Source organism: Aplidium turbinatum, chromosome 3, assembly GCF_918807975.1.
Source record: "Aplidium turbinatum chromosome 3, kaAplTurb1.1, whole genome shotgun sequence".
In the NCBI taxonomy this organism is placed as follows: domain Eukaryota; kingdom Metazoa; phylum Chordata; class Ascidiacea; order Aplousobranchia; family Polyclinidae; genus Aplidium; species Aplidium turbinatum.
In genome coordinates, this window is record NC_137474.1 from 28,082,486 (window position 1) to 28,098,747 (window position 16,262).

Below are 16,262 nucleotides of genomic sequence, written 5' to 3' on the forward strand. Positions count from 1 at the left end.
AAAGCAGCCGGCGGCCATGGCCGCTAAGTAGTAGTGCTTGAATGACCGCCTGTGCTACCTCCTCCGTCGGCCAACTTTGGCCGCCGGTTTCTTCTAGCCAATTATTTAATTTCGCAATAGAATGATTGTGGATTAAATGTCGAAAATATGTGGTATCAAAGAGTGACGCAGAATTAGGTCAGCGCATCATAGTCACTACTGTTGTATTAAATATATCCAGCTGCGATCACCAGCGCTGTAAGTCTTGTTTGCAGTTCCCGATGTTTATTTTAACGAAGTGTTAATCCGAAGTGCTAATTTACATCGGCTGGCAATATTGTCGTTTTTATATCGATTCAATGTTGTCGGAAATTGAATCGTTGTTAAAAAGGAGAACTAGGTTAGTTGACATCCGTGGGTAAAACACGTGTCTTCATAGTTGAGAACGCTGTAGGTTAGTGACTTCACACCCTCAATGGTGACATCATAACGGAATAAATGGTCAGGTTTTATGAAAGGCGGTATGCAGTTGAAACAATTTACTGAGCTGCGAGCAGTTAAAACAATTTAGGGTCGTTAGATGGTCCCGCAATACCGGATTACAATCCCGATAAAGCATTTAATGCGTGGTACAACGATGCTATTGCAGGATGTCGCCCAGACTTCAACAACGCCAAGTGATCACTTTAACATTGTTGCAAGTTTAATGCTATTTACTTGTGCTGTCGTTATTGTATTTTGGCCTCCAAGCACGCAGATTTGGCCGCCGAGAAGGAGCTCTCGGTAGGCCACGATGGCTGCCGGAAAAAAACACGAGTTTTAAGGCCTGCGTTGAAACTGAGAAACATTCACAGAAGCCCTTCGATACGTTGCATTTTTAAGATTATGCATTTTTAAGATGATGTATTCAGACGTTGAATCAATGTACAAATGAACTGTTAGGCTAAGTGGGTTCTTGGAACAAATCGAAGGGCTTCTGTGAATGTTTCCCAGTTTCAACGTATCCTAGTCAGCAAAGTTCTCTTTTCTACTCGATTTCAACGTTTAGCGACGTTAAAACGATGTAAAAACGGCAATTTCTACTGGTCGGGATAACTAGACTACGGTACCCGATAATTTCCTTTCAATCCAAGCTGTAGGCCACACATTTGTTGATCCAAACTAATCATTTTAACTATTCAAAAGTACTAACTTATAGACATTAAATATGATTTTTTTTTGTAACATTTTCTTTTTTTTATTTTCCCTTCATTTTTTAAATTTTTCTGAAGGTGTTGCGACCGTGCCAAACTTCTTTCAACTCAATAACTTACTTCGGTCACAAGCACGTTTTAACGTTCGCGTTTTGTCGCTTCTACCTGTTTCTACACCTTTGCTATGTTGACGTGAATTGTTTTTGATATCATGATCAAAAATAAAAACAACTGAACTGACATGACGAATTCAAGCACGTTTTAACGTTCGCGTTTTGTCGCTTCTACGTTTGCTATGTTGACGTGTGTTGTTTTTCATATGATGGTCAGAAATAAAAACAACTCAACTGAACTGACATAACGAATTTTAATTTAATAGTTCAAACATTTTATTCCTTTCTGCACGATTTCAACGTTTAACGATGTAAAAACGGCAATTATAATTAGGCTACGGTACCCGATAATTCCCTTTCAAAAATAAAATTTCAAAAACTCGCCGAATAGGGCACTCGCCGAAAAAGGCTCTCGCCGAATAGGGAACTCGCCGAATCGGATTAGCCGAATCGGACTCGCCGAATAGTAGCAGACCCCGCTGGACAACTGACCACGGCGACCTGTGGCAAGGACATCTCATTCTCACCACTAGACGACTTGACGCGAATTCCTTATTAATCCGATTAAAGCTTCCTTATCATAGTATGCCCATTGCCCATGGCTTGTTTGGCTCGAACCTTGGACATCGGTTTTAGAAAACAGCAACGGAATAATCTTAAAACTTCTAACTCATATACCAATATACCTGTTGATTGCTGATGTTTTTAAATTGTACTATTGATGAAAAATATATGTCGCTTCCGAATCTAAGCTTACACATGTTCAGAGATAAAAAGTTTATAGGGTATTATACGGTTTACAATATGCTGAATATGGTATGTCGTCAAACGTTCACTAACATTGGTGTTAGTTGTTCAGGTTGATCTTATTGGTCAAATAGTTTCCTTATAATTCTTCTGTACCGGTACACAAAAAAGAACACTATGAAATTCTTTAATACTACAGTTTTTAGTAGCTATATTTTTGATCAATATTGAATATTTATCATCGATAGTACAATATTAAATTAAACACATCAGCAATCAACCGATATTGGAGTTAGAAGTTTTAAGATTACTCTATTGTTGTTTCCTAAAATGGATCAACGAATATCTAAGGTTTGAGTCAAACAAGCTATGACAAGAAAGCGTGAATTTGGCATTAGTAGGCTAAGGAATTTGTTTCAAGTCGTCTAATGGTGAGATGTCCTTGCGACAGGTCAGCCGTGGTCACTGGTCAGTTGTCCAGCGACAGATCGGCCTCGACAGGATGTCGTGTACCCACAATATATTAGCAGTGCCAGTGTGTATCTTTCCCCATATGTCAGTGCTCCCTAAGCTTTTCAGCAGGATTTAACTAAAAAAGTTTGTGGACTTTTAAACATAACTGTCAAACATGTAAAACGTTTTTTGGAATTTGCTGCCTGTATTATATTCAGCGTGATTAGATACTTTGGAATTTAAGGTTATTAAAGATTGAACCTGTATTTTGTAATTTTTCTTTCTGCAAGTCCATTAAAAGATTGTTACTTTTCAGTCACGCATGGTTGCATCGTGTCACAATTACGTCTTTACCTTCCCAATGGAGAAGAATCAAAACAAAGGTAATCGCTGGGGGAGGTTATGGAACTTTCTTGCTAGCGGTTGGCTTGATCTGGTCAATTGTTTCTGCTTTTCTTAGAGATGTAGAATGTGAATTCGCAAGATCACGTTCTACATCTATCAACGAAACTAATTGTACAAACAATGTGGAATAAGCAACATGACAGTGTAGTTGCTAGATTGTAGACCAGTTTATTCACTGTGTAAAATAGAGATCGCAGGCCTCGAAATTTGTACTTTTTTCCGGCGGTCAAGCATGTCCTACCGGACTGGCCCTTTCAGCGGACATTTTATATCTCAACCGGACATATTTTTTGCATGTAGATTTTGCACAAAATCACTACGGTATTGTGTAGTCGTGTTTGTAGATGAAGATTTTCTACAACAGAATGACTCTGCAATTGTTGATGGCTTAATTAACCGACCCTGAAGTATACTGGAGCAGATTGCTTGCAAATAAATCAGTGCGTTAATGACAGTCGTGCAGTGACGCAATAAACACAATTGAAAACAACAATCCAAAATGCCTTATTGCCTTATTACAAAAGTAACTACGATCACTTATTCCGTGGTTTTCGCGTTTTGAACACCCTCCCTTCTGTGCAGAAATTCTATTTCTATCAGTATCAGCGTGAATAAGGTCGCCACATTCGCCTAAGCACGTGCGCAATCCACCTGAGACTTGCTTCTCTGTGACGTTTCTTTTTAACAAAGGATCAATATAACGCAACAATCCTCGTTGTTAAAATCAGAATACATACCCGGCCGAAAAGTTCAGACAACTTTATTTCAAGGCAACATTGCAAGGCGTTGAAATGATGTAAAAATGGCTACTTTTGCCATCAGCTCGTTAACCACGCCACTCTAATGTGATCTTTAAAGCGATTGCCTGTACTATTATTGTTTCAGCTCCGTATTTGTTCGCGTTAAACAAACAATTGTAACAATTCAAATTTAAAATATAATTTTGCTGCATTAACTCTATTTTTGTCAAGAATTTTGCGGCGGTCATTTATGACCGACCAATGAGTCGGCTTCGGCAGACATTCGAGGTCATTCCGGAGGTCATGTCCGCCATGACCGCCGGATATTTCGAGGCCTGAGATCGTATACCGTAGTTACAAGTTATGCAGTAGTATGCGTTGCAATTTAAACTTCTTATTTTATTCTAGCAGTTGCACTTGGAACAATCAACTCATGGAAAAAGTAAGTAAATTTCTGGTAAAACATATTTAATAATGACATAATATAATTCAAAGTAGCTTCTGAACCCTAAACCCTTTTAAGCTAGGCATCACAACATTGTGATACAAACAAAAATCCAAATGTTGTATATCCAATGGCAGTTACCTTGCTTTTAACTTTGGCCCTGCAAAATGTACTTTCCAATATTGCAGGTCCCATACAACGGAATCTACCCAGTGGTGCAGGCGCAGGACTTGTATCAGCTGCATAGATACTTACAGGTTTGCTCTGTTCTCACCGTTTCTAAATATGCCAAATATCTTATAAGTCACAATAAACCACGCTAAATTTGCTGCATTCCTATCAATGCGTCATTTAATTCCTAACGTAACTTCGTCGTGATTAAAGTGCCTCTGACAGGAAAATGAATTCGCTAAATTTACCTAAGATACCAAAGAGATGACACTAACAAACTTCCCTGACCAGAAAATCGTAAAAAATATCAACAGGCTACTAAGTTACACGCTTGTAAACTTGCGTTCACTTTCGGCGAATCCGGTACTCATTCAATTGCGAAAATAAAAACGGCAGCACCGCTGTGACGTCACCATGGGTGGGAAGGATACTTTCTTTCTCTGTGGTGAGTTGGTAAGGTATGGTACGACTACTGCAAAACGTCAATGTGTGGGGCCCTGTTGGTCTAAAGAATGTGCAAAATGAGAATTACCGAAATGAAAAAGTCAACTTATTATTACTATCATGTTTAGATCAAATAGGTTGAGTTTATTTTTATCCAACAGCATCTCAATTCAATTGAAATTGCAGTTTTTCTAAACTCTTGTAGGGCTACAATTTTGATAATTATTTATTTGTCCTAATCTGGCTATAGCCATTTGCAGTGTAACCGCAGTATATATCTCACAAACGGTACCCTTAATTTATGGTTGAGGTAATGCCTGCAAATTGCTGTTTATGTGACAGTGTCGTGACAAAGACGTGTGCTATCTTTTAACGCTTTCAAACAAAACAAGGTGCTGAGAAGAAAGTAGTCAAATTTTTCTTCAAGTATTCGAAAGTGGGATGGGCCATACAAAACTAGTCGTATATGTTCTCTTCGCTTCAATGGAGATGATTTTGTTAACACCACCAACCCGATTTGGATCTTCCCAGCAATGAGTGGCGTGCTGGAAACTCTAGTCTAGGTGGTGCGTTTGCCACAAGTGCGAGTCTGTGCCCCAGCCCAATGAATGTGTATGTTGCCATGAAGTGCCACAGACGAAAGAACTTTTGAAGAAAGACGCATCTAGCTGTGTTACCAATTTGACCCATTTTGAGTCACACTTAGCCTACATCCTGCAGTTTTGGGGACTTTTTTTTATGAGGAGCAGGATGAACTGGAGAAAAAGCATTAATTGGAGTGGATACTACAAGGTGATGCTCTCGGAAGCAACAATCGGATTATGCTGCCGTCATGCATTGTTTGGCGAATTCGAAACAAATTTCCAAGTCCAGATGGCTGTTACACCGGATTTCAATGGCCAACTGAAGGCACATAATGAGAGAGAGAGAACTTTTATTTATTTATGAATAGTGATGAATGATGATGAATTAAATATGAATGATGATTCGTACGATTTCTTCATTTTTCACTTCAAGTATATTTTCGGTTTTGTAGGAACGTATCCAGTACAGTTTTATTAAACTGCAAAAAACAATAAATCTTTGAAAAAAGCAACCGCTTGTACCAACTCCGTCCAAACTGTGATCCACCAATTGCATCTAGAAAGCATTTGTTTTATCCGTCGCTAACAACGCCCACCCAGGATGACGTAACACCACCAAAGTCGTCCCAGAGCAGTGAAATATGGAGTTTCGCCAGTGGTGACGCTGCGAAGCAGTCGTTTTGTATAAATTTCGCCCTAACCTGTCGAGCTTCGAGGTTAAGATTAAAAAATTCTCAAAGCATAAAGAAATGCTTTGAAAAGTTACTATACTTGGGTCCAACCTGTCAGGGGCACTTTAAGTCTCGCTGCGGAGGAAGGTTTTGACGCTGTTCTGGTTAACACAATAGTATAATTGGCTTCAGTGCCTAGCACGTTTGTTATTGCCTAGCAAGCAAATTTGATTTTTTTTGCATTCAACGTCTACAAACGTTGAATCAATGATGTAAACACCAATTTTTCTGGCCGTGTGTATCTTGTCGGAATGACCAGTTCCGAGTATTGCAAAAAGGGACTCGTTTATCGAAATGTCTTCTTTCTACTTACTACGAAATGTTTAACGTTTACTCGACGTAAAAAACATTTACATTGTTTCAATGGTTCCAGGAAGCCTTACACAGAGAGCAGATGTTAGAACAGAAGCTAGCCCTTCTCCAACGACTGGTGGTGAGCTCACAGGATGCATCTGAGAAGGGATGGCAAGCCCTCATTGATGAAGACAGGCTGCTCTCCCGGCTCGAGTTCTTAGAAAATCAGCTTCAAGCTTACAGCAAGGTACATATTGATCAACTGCGCTAAGTTATTTGATTCATTTGAAAATGTTTTTTTTACATATATTATAAAAGCTCACTGGAAAGACCACAGCGTTTTTTGCAGTTTGGGCGAACTCGGTTCTACCGCGCTTTCTTGCAGATGTTCATTTCTGATACGATTTCCTAGACCCTGAAAAATTTTCCACTTCCAATTTTTGTTCCCTAACGACCTTGATTTTTCTTTTTTTTTGTCAGTGACACGCTTTTTGAAAGCGATCAGTAAATTTGTAGATTCGCGCATTAACGAGCGTCAGTTTAAACTGATGCTGGGTGCGAAAGACGTAATGTTGTTTACTTGTTATTATATAAAGCATAATATATGAATTAAGTATATATTGCATATCGTGAATGGACTCATATCATCTATCAATGACGTAATATCATTAACAACACTGGAACTGTTTTTTCATATTTCAATATTTTAAAATATCACACACTACCTTCTCCCGATATGCTGCTCTTTCCCGCTCGGATCAACCTCGCGTTGCTTTTAACTCATCGATAAACATGATTTCCCGATCAACTCGATGCAACCTCCAAAGTTTCATCCCACTATTCTATATTTTTCCTGGTAACGTAGCCTAGTCATATCTACGCTTCGATCGCTAGTCCCCCCGACCCACCTGGGCGAACCTGCCTCAACGTCTGGCCAGTGCACATCCGTGCTCGTTGGTTCAACGTCAACACTTTTCCAGTAAGTAAAGCATACAATATATTCCCACATACCATCTTTTTTTTTACACCAATTAATTGAGCCTTTGCTCCAGATTTTATATAATTTTTGTCTCCCACGAGTATTCAAATCGTCCTTGTAGCTAAGCTTCTCTTTCTCGTGGGAGACCCCAAAGTTTATCCGCTCTGCCTACGGGCAGACCGGGTATAGGAGTCAAACGTACCTGTGTTACGGTCACGTGATGGAAACGTGGGCGCTGCCTGGCTTTATAAAACTTCTGTCGCCCGGCCCGTCGTGAGCTAACCTTTTTGCGTTTGCAGAAAGCTAAGCCCGTCTCCCTGGCCCGTTCCGCCATTCTAACTTTTGCGGACGAGTCGCACAAAATTCTCGATCCACACTTTCCTTCCACAGGTACCTAGACTCCCCAGCATGGCCCCCGCAAACTAAGCTGATAATCACGCCGCTCCCCGCCTCCACGGGGCGTGGCAGGCCGGTTCTTTAAAGTCTCTGACCTGGCTATGTTTATTGTGTTCTTCTCGCCCTGTCAATTATTTTGTACTCGTGCGTCGTTGATCAAAATAAAACAGTTCATCATCTTAATCGTTGTTGATGTTATTTGTATTATATAATACAAGGTGACACAAAAAAAAAACGTTCATCAGTAAAAATCGAATAACTTCCAAAATTTTATTTAGATTAACACAAAAATTCAGCTACATTAGGTTAAGTATATGTAGCAGACATCTCCAAAGTTTCAAGTCTATACCACAAAAACTCTTTGTTTAACTGGCGCTCAAAAAATGTGCTCTAAATGAGCTCCCCGTTGCTGCAAGCACATTTGGATCCGGCAGGCAAAGTTCTCGATGACCCTCCCACATTCTTCCCTTGGGATTGCTTTTATTGTTGCTGTAATTGCTGCCTTTAGATCAGGAATAGTCTGGGGTTTGTTGCCATACACGTACCTATCCTTAAGGTAGCCCCACAGATAAAAGTCTGGGGCGTTCAAGTCCGGTGAATACGGCGACCACTCCAGGTCACACCTGCGGCTGATCAGTCGGTCAGGAAAACGCTGCTGTAGCCATGCCAAAGATTCATTTGAGGTGTGGAGGGTGGCACCATCCTGCTGGAACCACCGTCAGGGACCTCCAGTGGTTCCAGCAGGATGGTGCCACCCTCCACACCTCAAATGAATCATTGGCATGGCTACAGCAGCGTTTTCCTGACCGACTGATCAGCCGCAGGTGTGACCTGGAGTGGTCGCCGTATTCACCGGACTTGAACGCCCCAGATTTTTATCTGTGGGGCTACCTTAAGGATAGGGTGTATGGCAACAACCCCCAGACTATTCCTGATCTAAAGGCAGCAATTACAGCAACAATAAAAGCAATCCCAAGGGAAGAATGTGGGAGGGTCATCGAGAACTTTGCCTGCCGGATCCAAATATGCTTGCAGCAACGGGGAGCTCATTTAGAGCACATTTTTTGAGCGCCACTTAAACAAAGAGTTTTTGTGGTATAGACTTGAAACTTTGGAGATGTCTGCTACATATACTTAACCTAATGTAGCTGAATTTTTGTGTTAATCTAAATAAAATTTTGGAAGTTATTTGATGATGAACTGTTTTATTTTGATCAACGACGCACGAGTACAAAATAATTGACAGGGCGAGAAGAACACAATAAACATAGCCAGGTCAGAGACTTTAAAGAACCGGCCTGCCACGCCCCGTGGAGGCGGGGAGCGGCGTGATTATGGGGTGGCGATGCACCCGGAAGGGAAGTCCACCAGCTTAGGTCGCGGGGGCCAGGCTGGGGAGTCTAGGTATCTGTGGAAGGAAAGTGTGGATCGAGAATTTTGTGCGACTCGTCCGCAAAAGTTAGAATGGCGGAACGGGCCAGGGAGACGAGCTTTGCTTTCTGCAAACGCAAAAAGGTCAGCTCACGACGGGCCGGGCGACAGAAGATTTATAAAGCCAGGCAGCGCCCACGTGACCGTAACACAGGTACGTTTAACTCCTATACCCGGTCTGCCCGTAGGCAGAGCGGATAAACTTTGGGGTCTCCCACGAGGAAGAGAAGCTTAGCTACAAGGACGATTTGAATACTCGTGGGAGACGAAAATTATATAAAATCTGGAACAAAGGCTCAATTAATTGGTGTAAAAAAAAAGATGGTAAGTGGGAATATATTCTATGCTTTACCTACCGAAAAAGTGTTCACGTTGAACCAACGAGCACGGATGTGCACTGGCCAGACGTTGAGGCAGGTTCGCCCAGATGGGTCGGGGGGACTAGCGATCGAAGCGTAGATATGACTAGGCTACGTTACCAGGAAAAATATAGAATAGTGGGATGAAACTTTGGAGGTTGCATCGAGTTGATCAGGAAATCATGTTTATCGATGAGTTAAAAGCAACGCGAGGTTGATCCGAGCGGGAAAGAGCAGCATATCGGGAGAAGGTAGTGTGTGATAATCTAAAATATTGAAATATGAAAATACAGATCCAGTGTTGTTAATGATATTACGTCATTGATAGATGATATGAGTCCATTCACGATATGCAATATATACTTAATTCATATATTGCTATTTTATTTTATTGATGATGATTGTATTCTTCATTGAGCTGCAGCATGCTGATGAAACAACAATTGTTTACAGGTAAATTGATAATGAAACAATGGATTTAACATACTATGATGTCACACAATTACTGGCGGGTTTTGAGGTTTGCTGTCTTGCGCGCTCGGATGCTTACTGCAGAGCTTCTGTTGTTGGGGAATTGAGCTTCTGATCGCTGGAATCGTCTTTTCTATGACGTAGCCCCTCCACGAGTGAGCCCGGCGTTCCAAGCTTTCCAGACACGGAGGGAACCTTCGATTGAGAGGGAGGCCACTTTTCTAGCCACCTCTGCTACCCCACGAGCAGGAACACCCAAGGCCGCCAAAGCCCGAGAGCTCAACGGAGCATAGCTCCCGAGGGAGCCTACGACGAACGGAAGTGACAGGACGTCCCTGCAAGGGCGCTTCCTGTCTTCCAATATGTTTACACATAACTCGCCGTACTTGTCGTGTTTCCTGTCGGCGGCTTTTCGAAGGGAATCCGCGCCGTAATCGAACGGGCAAGTGACGTCACATACAACCGTGACACCGTCAGGGCGTTGCAGGACAATGTCAGGGCGCAGATCAGCACCGCCCGCTTCCACGTGTTGTGGAACCGTACTATCTATGGTAAGCAAGGGTTGCCATTCGGCAGGTACATGCTTCACGATCTCCCACAATACTGAATTGTGTCGTTCCGTGACAACAGGCATCACGGTAGGGCAGTGGTTCAATATATGAGGGAGAGTCTCTTCCGCTTTCCCACACGCGCGACATATGGCAGGTTTATATGGGTGGCCATGGCTTGGTTTTGATTTCAAGGGAAGTAGGTTTAGGCGGGCTTTATAAGCAAATGCACGGTTCGCGTGATCCAGGAGCTCCGGTCGCCGAGTCCAAGAGTTCGAAAATCCGGACAGACAGTGGGCACTGACCGTCTTGCGTTGGTCAGGTTTGGATTCCCACTGTCTCCTCCACCACAAGTCATTGTGTTGGTGGAGGGTCGGAACCACTTTTTTTCTTAGGGGAGGGGTGATTTTGGAGCTCCCCGCGGTCAACTCGAGACCGCCATCCGGGCGTGCGGACCAACGTACATTTAGACGACGGGTAGCCGCCGGGACGCGGCCCCACAAGCTTTCGCCTGTTGGGCACGGTCGAGAACGGGCACCTTCAGGGGGGGGTCCTTATTCAAGTAACTGGCTAGCTGGCACGGGGTAGGATCTGGAGTGCCGAACCTCAGACTGGCACAACGCCTAAGCTGCCCGAAAGCGATGGCAGAAACACGGTCGTCAGGAGACGTCAGCATCTTGAAGGCCTGGGCTATCGAAAGCGTGTTGCTTTCGCGACACAGATTCAACACACCAAAGCCCCCCAATGCAGGCTTACAGTAAAAGAAAGCGCTGCACGCCCACCTGGGAAGACGCCACGCCACCTTCAAACACTGCAATACCAGTCGATCGAGCTTCAGAAGCTCATACTGTCTGAAGCGCCGCACTCGCAGATGGTATGACGTGGACGGAAGAATGATAGAATTAAGTGCCAGAAGTTTCTGGCTTGGAGTAAGGAAAGATTTCATTAAAGAGGAAATGTGTTTCTCCAGGGTGGAGATGAAAGGTTGGGTAAGGGACGCATCCGAGGCGTAACCGGTTCGAGCGCCAAGATATTTGTACGTTTCGCCTTTGGGGATGACTCGGATTTCCTCCCCGGCTAGGGAGAAAGGTTCCAGGTCGACCCGCAGACGGGACGCCGACGCTTTCCTATAGGATAAGGTGCCACACTTGCGTGGGTTGAACCGTAGCCCGGACCAGGAAGAGAAGGGATCAGTAGTAGATAAGAGGGAGATCATTTGCTCGCGATCGGAAGAAACGAGACAGATGTCGTCCGCATATGCCATACAACGTACTTTGATGTCTTCTTTAGCAGGAAGGTTGTAGCCGCAATCCGTTTTGTCACGGACGCCCCTGAGGAGCACCTCGATGACCAAATTGAATAGCAGCCCAGACAACGGGCAGCCCTGACGGACTCCCCGCCCCACAGGGATACAGTCGGTTTCACCATTGCCACAGCGGACGGTGCAGGTGTTAGCGACGTATATGTCGGAGATGCACTCAATAAGGTCTGTGGGGGCGTCGAAATGACGCAGGACCTCGGCTATGCATTCGTGCCGGACACTGCCAAAGGCGTTTCGAATGTCCAGAAACGCAACCGACACAGGCCTTTTGCGTGACTGTGCATCCGAGAGGATGGTGTCGAGCATGAACACATGCTCGTAGACGCCCTCTATGGGCATGAATCCCTTTTGCTCTCGACTGATAACATTCCCCTCCACCGCCCATCGCTGCAGGCGTCGGGCCAATACGGCGGCGTAAATCTTATATATGTTTCGGCAGATGGAGATGGGCCGCCAGTTGCTGACGTCGTGCAGATCACCCTCGGGGTTTTTGCATTTGCATATGAGTGTGATCCTGCTGGTTCTCCACTGGTCCGGTACACGACGGTTGATCCGGCAGGTCTCGAAAAGGCTGGCCAAGAGTCCCCCTCTTGGGTCCAGGGTCTTCCAGAAACCGTAGGACAATCCGTCAGAACCAGGGGCGGAACCGACATCAAGCGACTGGAGGACCGCCTCCACCTCCCGGGCCGTAATGGGACCTTCACCGTCATCGATGAGGGAGAGGTTTACATTGCCATACTCGTAACGGTGGGCGTTCATCCACTCAGGCATCCGCGAGCAACTCCCAGCTTTAGGAGCGGTCATGTCACGTCGAAATCTCTCCTCAATTTCTTGAGGGGGAATTTCGCAGTGAAGGTCGCAGTTTTTTCCTTCAACAATCCGACGGACCGTTCCCTTCGCGTCCCGCGAGAAGGCGGCTCGCAACTCCACGAACGTTTTTTTGTGTCACTCTGTATATATGTTATATTTTAGTTCGAACGTATTGTGGTACTAACAAACGAATTTATTTTCACACGAGTCAGTTCAATCATAAACAGGTAAAAATCGCTTTCGACCAGCTAGCTGCTAGTGGCTCTTAACCTTTTTCTGCTTACGGCACCCTGCGAACAACCAAATAATATGGCGGCACCCACAGTCAAACCAAAAAGTTTTTGCATTAAATAAAAATAATTTTAAAAAGAGTTTTCGTAAAAACAAAACTAACTACAGCTCCGTATCATATCATGTACAATTTCATGAAGTTCGTTTTAAACAAAGTCAGTGCGAAATTTGCGCTGAGTTTTAGCGCAAATCCTTTCAATGTCTGGGCGCATATATTTGATAATGCTACTCTAATAACTTGCGGCACCCTTGCGAAACGTAAATGGCACCATTGGGTGCCGCGGCACCCCGGTTGAGAACCACTGAGCTAGCAGATAGATCTTCAGTTAAGTTGAAAGCAAACAGCACAAAAAATCAAGAATGAAATGAAAAAGAAAGAATGAAAAACGTTTCACTCTTACTACGTTAAAGAATTGATGGAAAAGACTAACAACCGAAGGCGAAATAAATAAAAAATGGCACGAAAGATCATGGTATAAAGTTGCACCATTATGAGCAAGCCTAACCAGGAAACATCAGCAATACGCAAATTATTAGTTCAATTGACAATAAGGATAGAGTCTGCGCTTTAAACCGGTAAAGGCGCCGGTTGTAGCAAATATGATATAGCGACAAAAACAATTAACTACATCAAAAGATATTCATGAAGTAACCTGACAACTACCTGCACAATTTTTTTTTCTTTTTTACTGACTAAAATCGCAAACTGTAAAGGTAGATATTATCCTATACGTCCTGCAACTGTACCTATAAGGTATATTCAAATGGTAGAACGGCAAAGACAATTGTTACGTCATAAGTTATTGAATAGATTACAACTAAGCAGTCTCCATAAGATTTGAAAAAGGAGAAGGTGGCAAGGATTATTTAAAAAAGGGTGTGATTATTTTTTGAATATTAATTTTTGCTTTGGTAATTGTTCACCATTTGTTTTCATGTAGGTCGAGTAAGTCGGTGGATGGTTTTTCTGTGAAGGTGACATCGAAGCAATTTTCTAGCTTAGGTCCGGTTTGTAAAATGCCGTCTTGGAATTTGGAGTAGTGTTGCAGTAGGGATGCTTCTGTGTTATTCAAGTTTTTACAGTAGCTTTTCCACATTGTTCGATGACCTGTCCATCTTTTTGAGAAAGAATTAATAGTTTGGCCAACATATGGCTCTTTATATAATTTGCGTGTGGCAACGGAAATGCCAAAGTTTTCGCAGTTTAAATTTTGTTTTAGTAGTACAGTTTTTCCTGATTTGGTGATGAGGTTTGTAGTAGATATTATACTACAGTATTTATCATGATTGTCGCAAAGGGAGCATTTTCCGCAGGGTTGGGATGGTCCAATCTTCTTCGAGTTTGTAATTCTTTAACGTGTCACGGTAGCAAGAGTGAAACGTTTTTCTTTCTTTCGCATCTTTATCATTTGATTTTTCTTGCTGTTTGCTTTCAGCTTAACTGAAGATGATCTATCTGTTAGCTGATCGAAATCGATTATTAGCTGTTTATGATTAAACTGACTCCTGTGAAAATAAATTCGTTTGTATTACAAGACATGTAACCGAGTCGTTCATATCAAGCATTGTTGTGGGTTTGACACTTGTCAGAAGATATTCCATTTTCTCATTGTGGTACTTGCTATCTTTCAGACACAAAACGAAGACACCCTGCAAACGCAGCTACAGCAGGTGCAGGAAGAGAAATATAATTACGAGAACACTTCCAAGGTATTTCAGCAGGCACGATTGCTTGTATGATGTGTCACTGATTTTTGTTTTTATTCTGCGCTTGCCCCCCAGACAGCAAGGTAGACTTTTTTTACATTGAGTTAACGTCTACAGACGTTGAATCAATGTGAAAAACAAATAATTTTTGTCTGGGCTGTTTGTGTAACGAGTTCCACTGATTATTCAATTTATAATATTTTTACTGCTTGAAGACATCGCATCAACGTTTAGAAATCGAATGTCGTTTGACTCATCACATGATGGTGCCCGGTTGAATTGAAAGCCGTTCTTGCCACGAGTAGCGTCATTCATCGAGGCGGCTTTCTGATTCTTTCGTATAGCGAACGACAAATATTTCTTTTAGGATTATCACTTTAATATAGCGTTGTTGTTGTTGTTTGCAAGTATTTATAGTTTGAAAATGCAGCATCGTTGCTGATGTTGCATTCGCGAAACGTTTACAAGTTCATCAATGCCGATGATCAATTAATCATGTTAAAGATTAAACGAGTTTACAGTGATGTAATGGCCATGTTCTAACTAAGCAAAGCACGTTGTGCTTCGGCGACTTTGGCATGAACTTACTTGTCACTTGCCAGCTTTGATAAGGTGGAGTGAAGTCAAATATTTGTTTTCTGTCAACGAAAGCCGATTAAACGAAGCGTAACAACCAGTCCCTATAATTCAATTCATTCGATTCTACAGGTAATTTTATATATATTTGATTAGGAAACACTGAGACAAGTTGTCCAGGAGAAGCTGGAGGCAGTAAGGAAACTATCGAACCTTGAGGTGAACAACATTGAAACATTGTGCTTAAGCATTACGGCGATGCAATGCATTACCCTGAATTACTTCATTCTGTTCTATATTAATGGAATCTTTCACTTTGTATCAATCGTTGTTCTTCCATGGTTTGCCTAGAACTTCAAACCTTGCACTATATAAGTTTAAGTAAGGGAAAACTATATATAGAAGATTCTTTCTAATCTATAGTATATGTATGTCCCTGGCAGGAATATTTTTCTTGTTCGCTTGTTTATCTGCAGTTGACATATTTTATTACATTATAACTTATCGTTTACCTGAATGCAACTGACCATTGCTTAACCTACTTCCAAGCATTCTCTGGGCACCTCAGAGGACGAGTGTGCCCATCTACGTCACGTTCATGAGGAGGTACAGTCCGAACTCACGAGCCTGGCCGCTTCTAATCAAGATAAGATGAAAGAAATTCAAGAAGTCACTGAAAAATTACAGGTAGGAAATTCCCGACAATTGTCTAACGCTCATACCAACTTTACCAATCAGTGTTTTCATTCATCGTAAGAACTACTTACCGTATTCAGCGTTTTCTAAGGAAAGTTCATCAATTTATATTATTTTTGTTATAAATTTTATCTTTTCCCGGACTATCAGATGTTGTGTGTTAATGTTGCTTTGTCGCGTGTTTGAGGATCTGCACTGTTTTATCTTTTGATGATATTCCAACTGACAAGTTAGTCAATGAAAGATGAACAACATATTGGCAAAGCGTTGTAACTTACCTTCTACTGTATATTGCCCAATGCCCATGCCGTATTTAATTTGATTTTTTGTATTGTTTGAATAAATGTACATATGTGAAAAGTTGTTTATTCGACTTGG

The 16,262-nt window shown here is 42.4% G+C and overlaps 1 protein-coding gene across 4 annotated transcripts in view; it reads left to right on the forward strand.

Annotated features, from left to right (window-relative positions):
• The window catches only part of LOC145766221 (uncharacterized), a 49,497-nt gene that overhangs the window by 6,220 nt on the left and 27,015 nt on the right, over window positions 1–16,262 (forward strand). For 3 of the 4 annotated variants that reach the window (XM_082577888.1, XM_082577891.1, XM_082577890.1), the window contains exons 3-9: window positions 2,802–2,868; window positions 4,039–4,072; window positions 4,264–4,332; window positions 6,379–6,546; window positions 14,538–14,615; window positions 15,345–15,407; window positions 15,738–15,875. In XM_082577888.1, the coding sequence (XP_082434014.1) occupies window positions 2,802–2,868; window positions 4,039–4,072; window positions 4,264–4,332; window positions 6,379–6,546; window positions 14,538–14,615; window positions 15,345–15,407; window positions 15,738–15,875 (617 nt within the window). The remainder of the gene's footprint in view (window positions 1–2,801; window positions 2,869–4,038; window positions 4,073–4,263; window positions 4,333–6,378; window positions 6,547–14,537; window positions 14,616–15,344; window positions 15,408–15,737; window positions 15,876–16,262) is intronic. The other variant, XM_082577889.1, reaches the window with a different exon arrangement.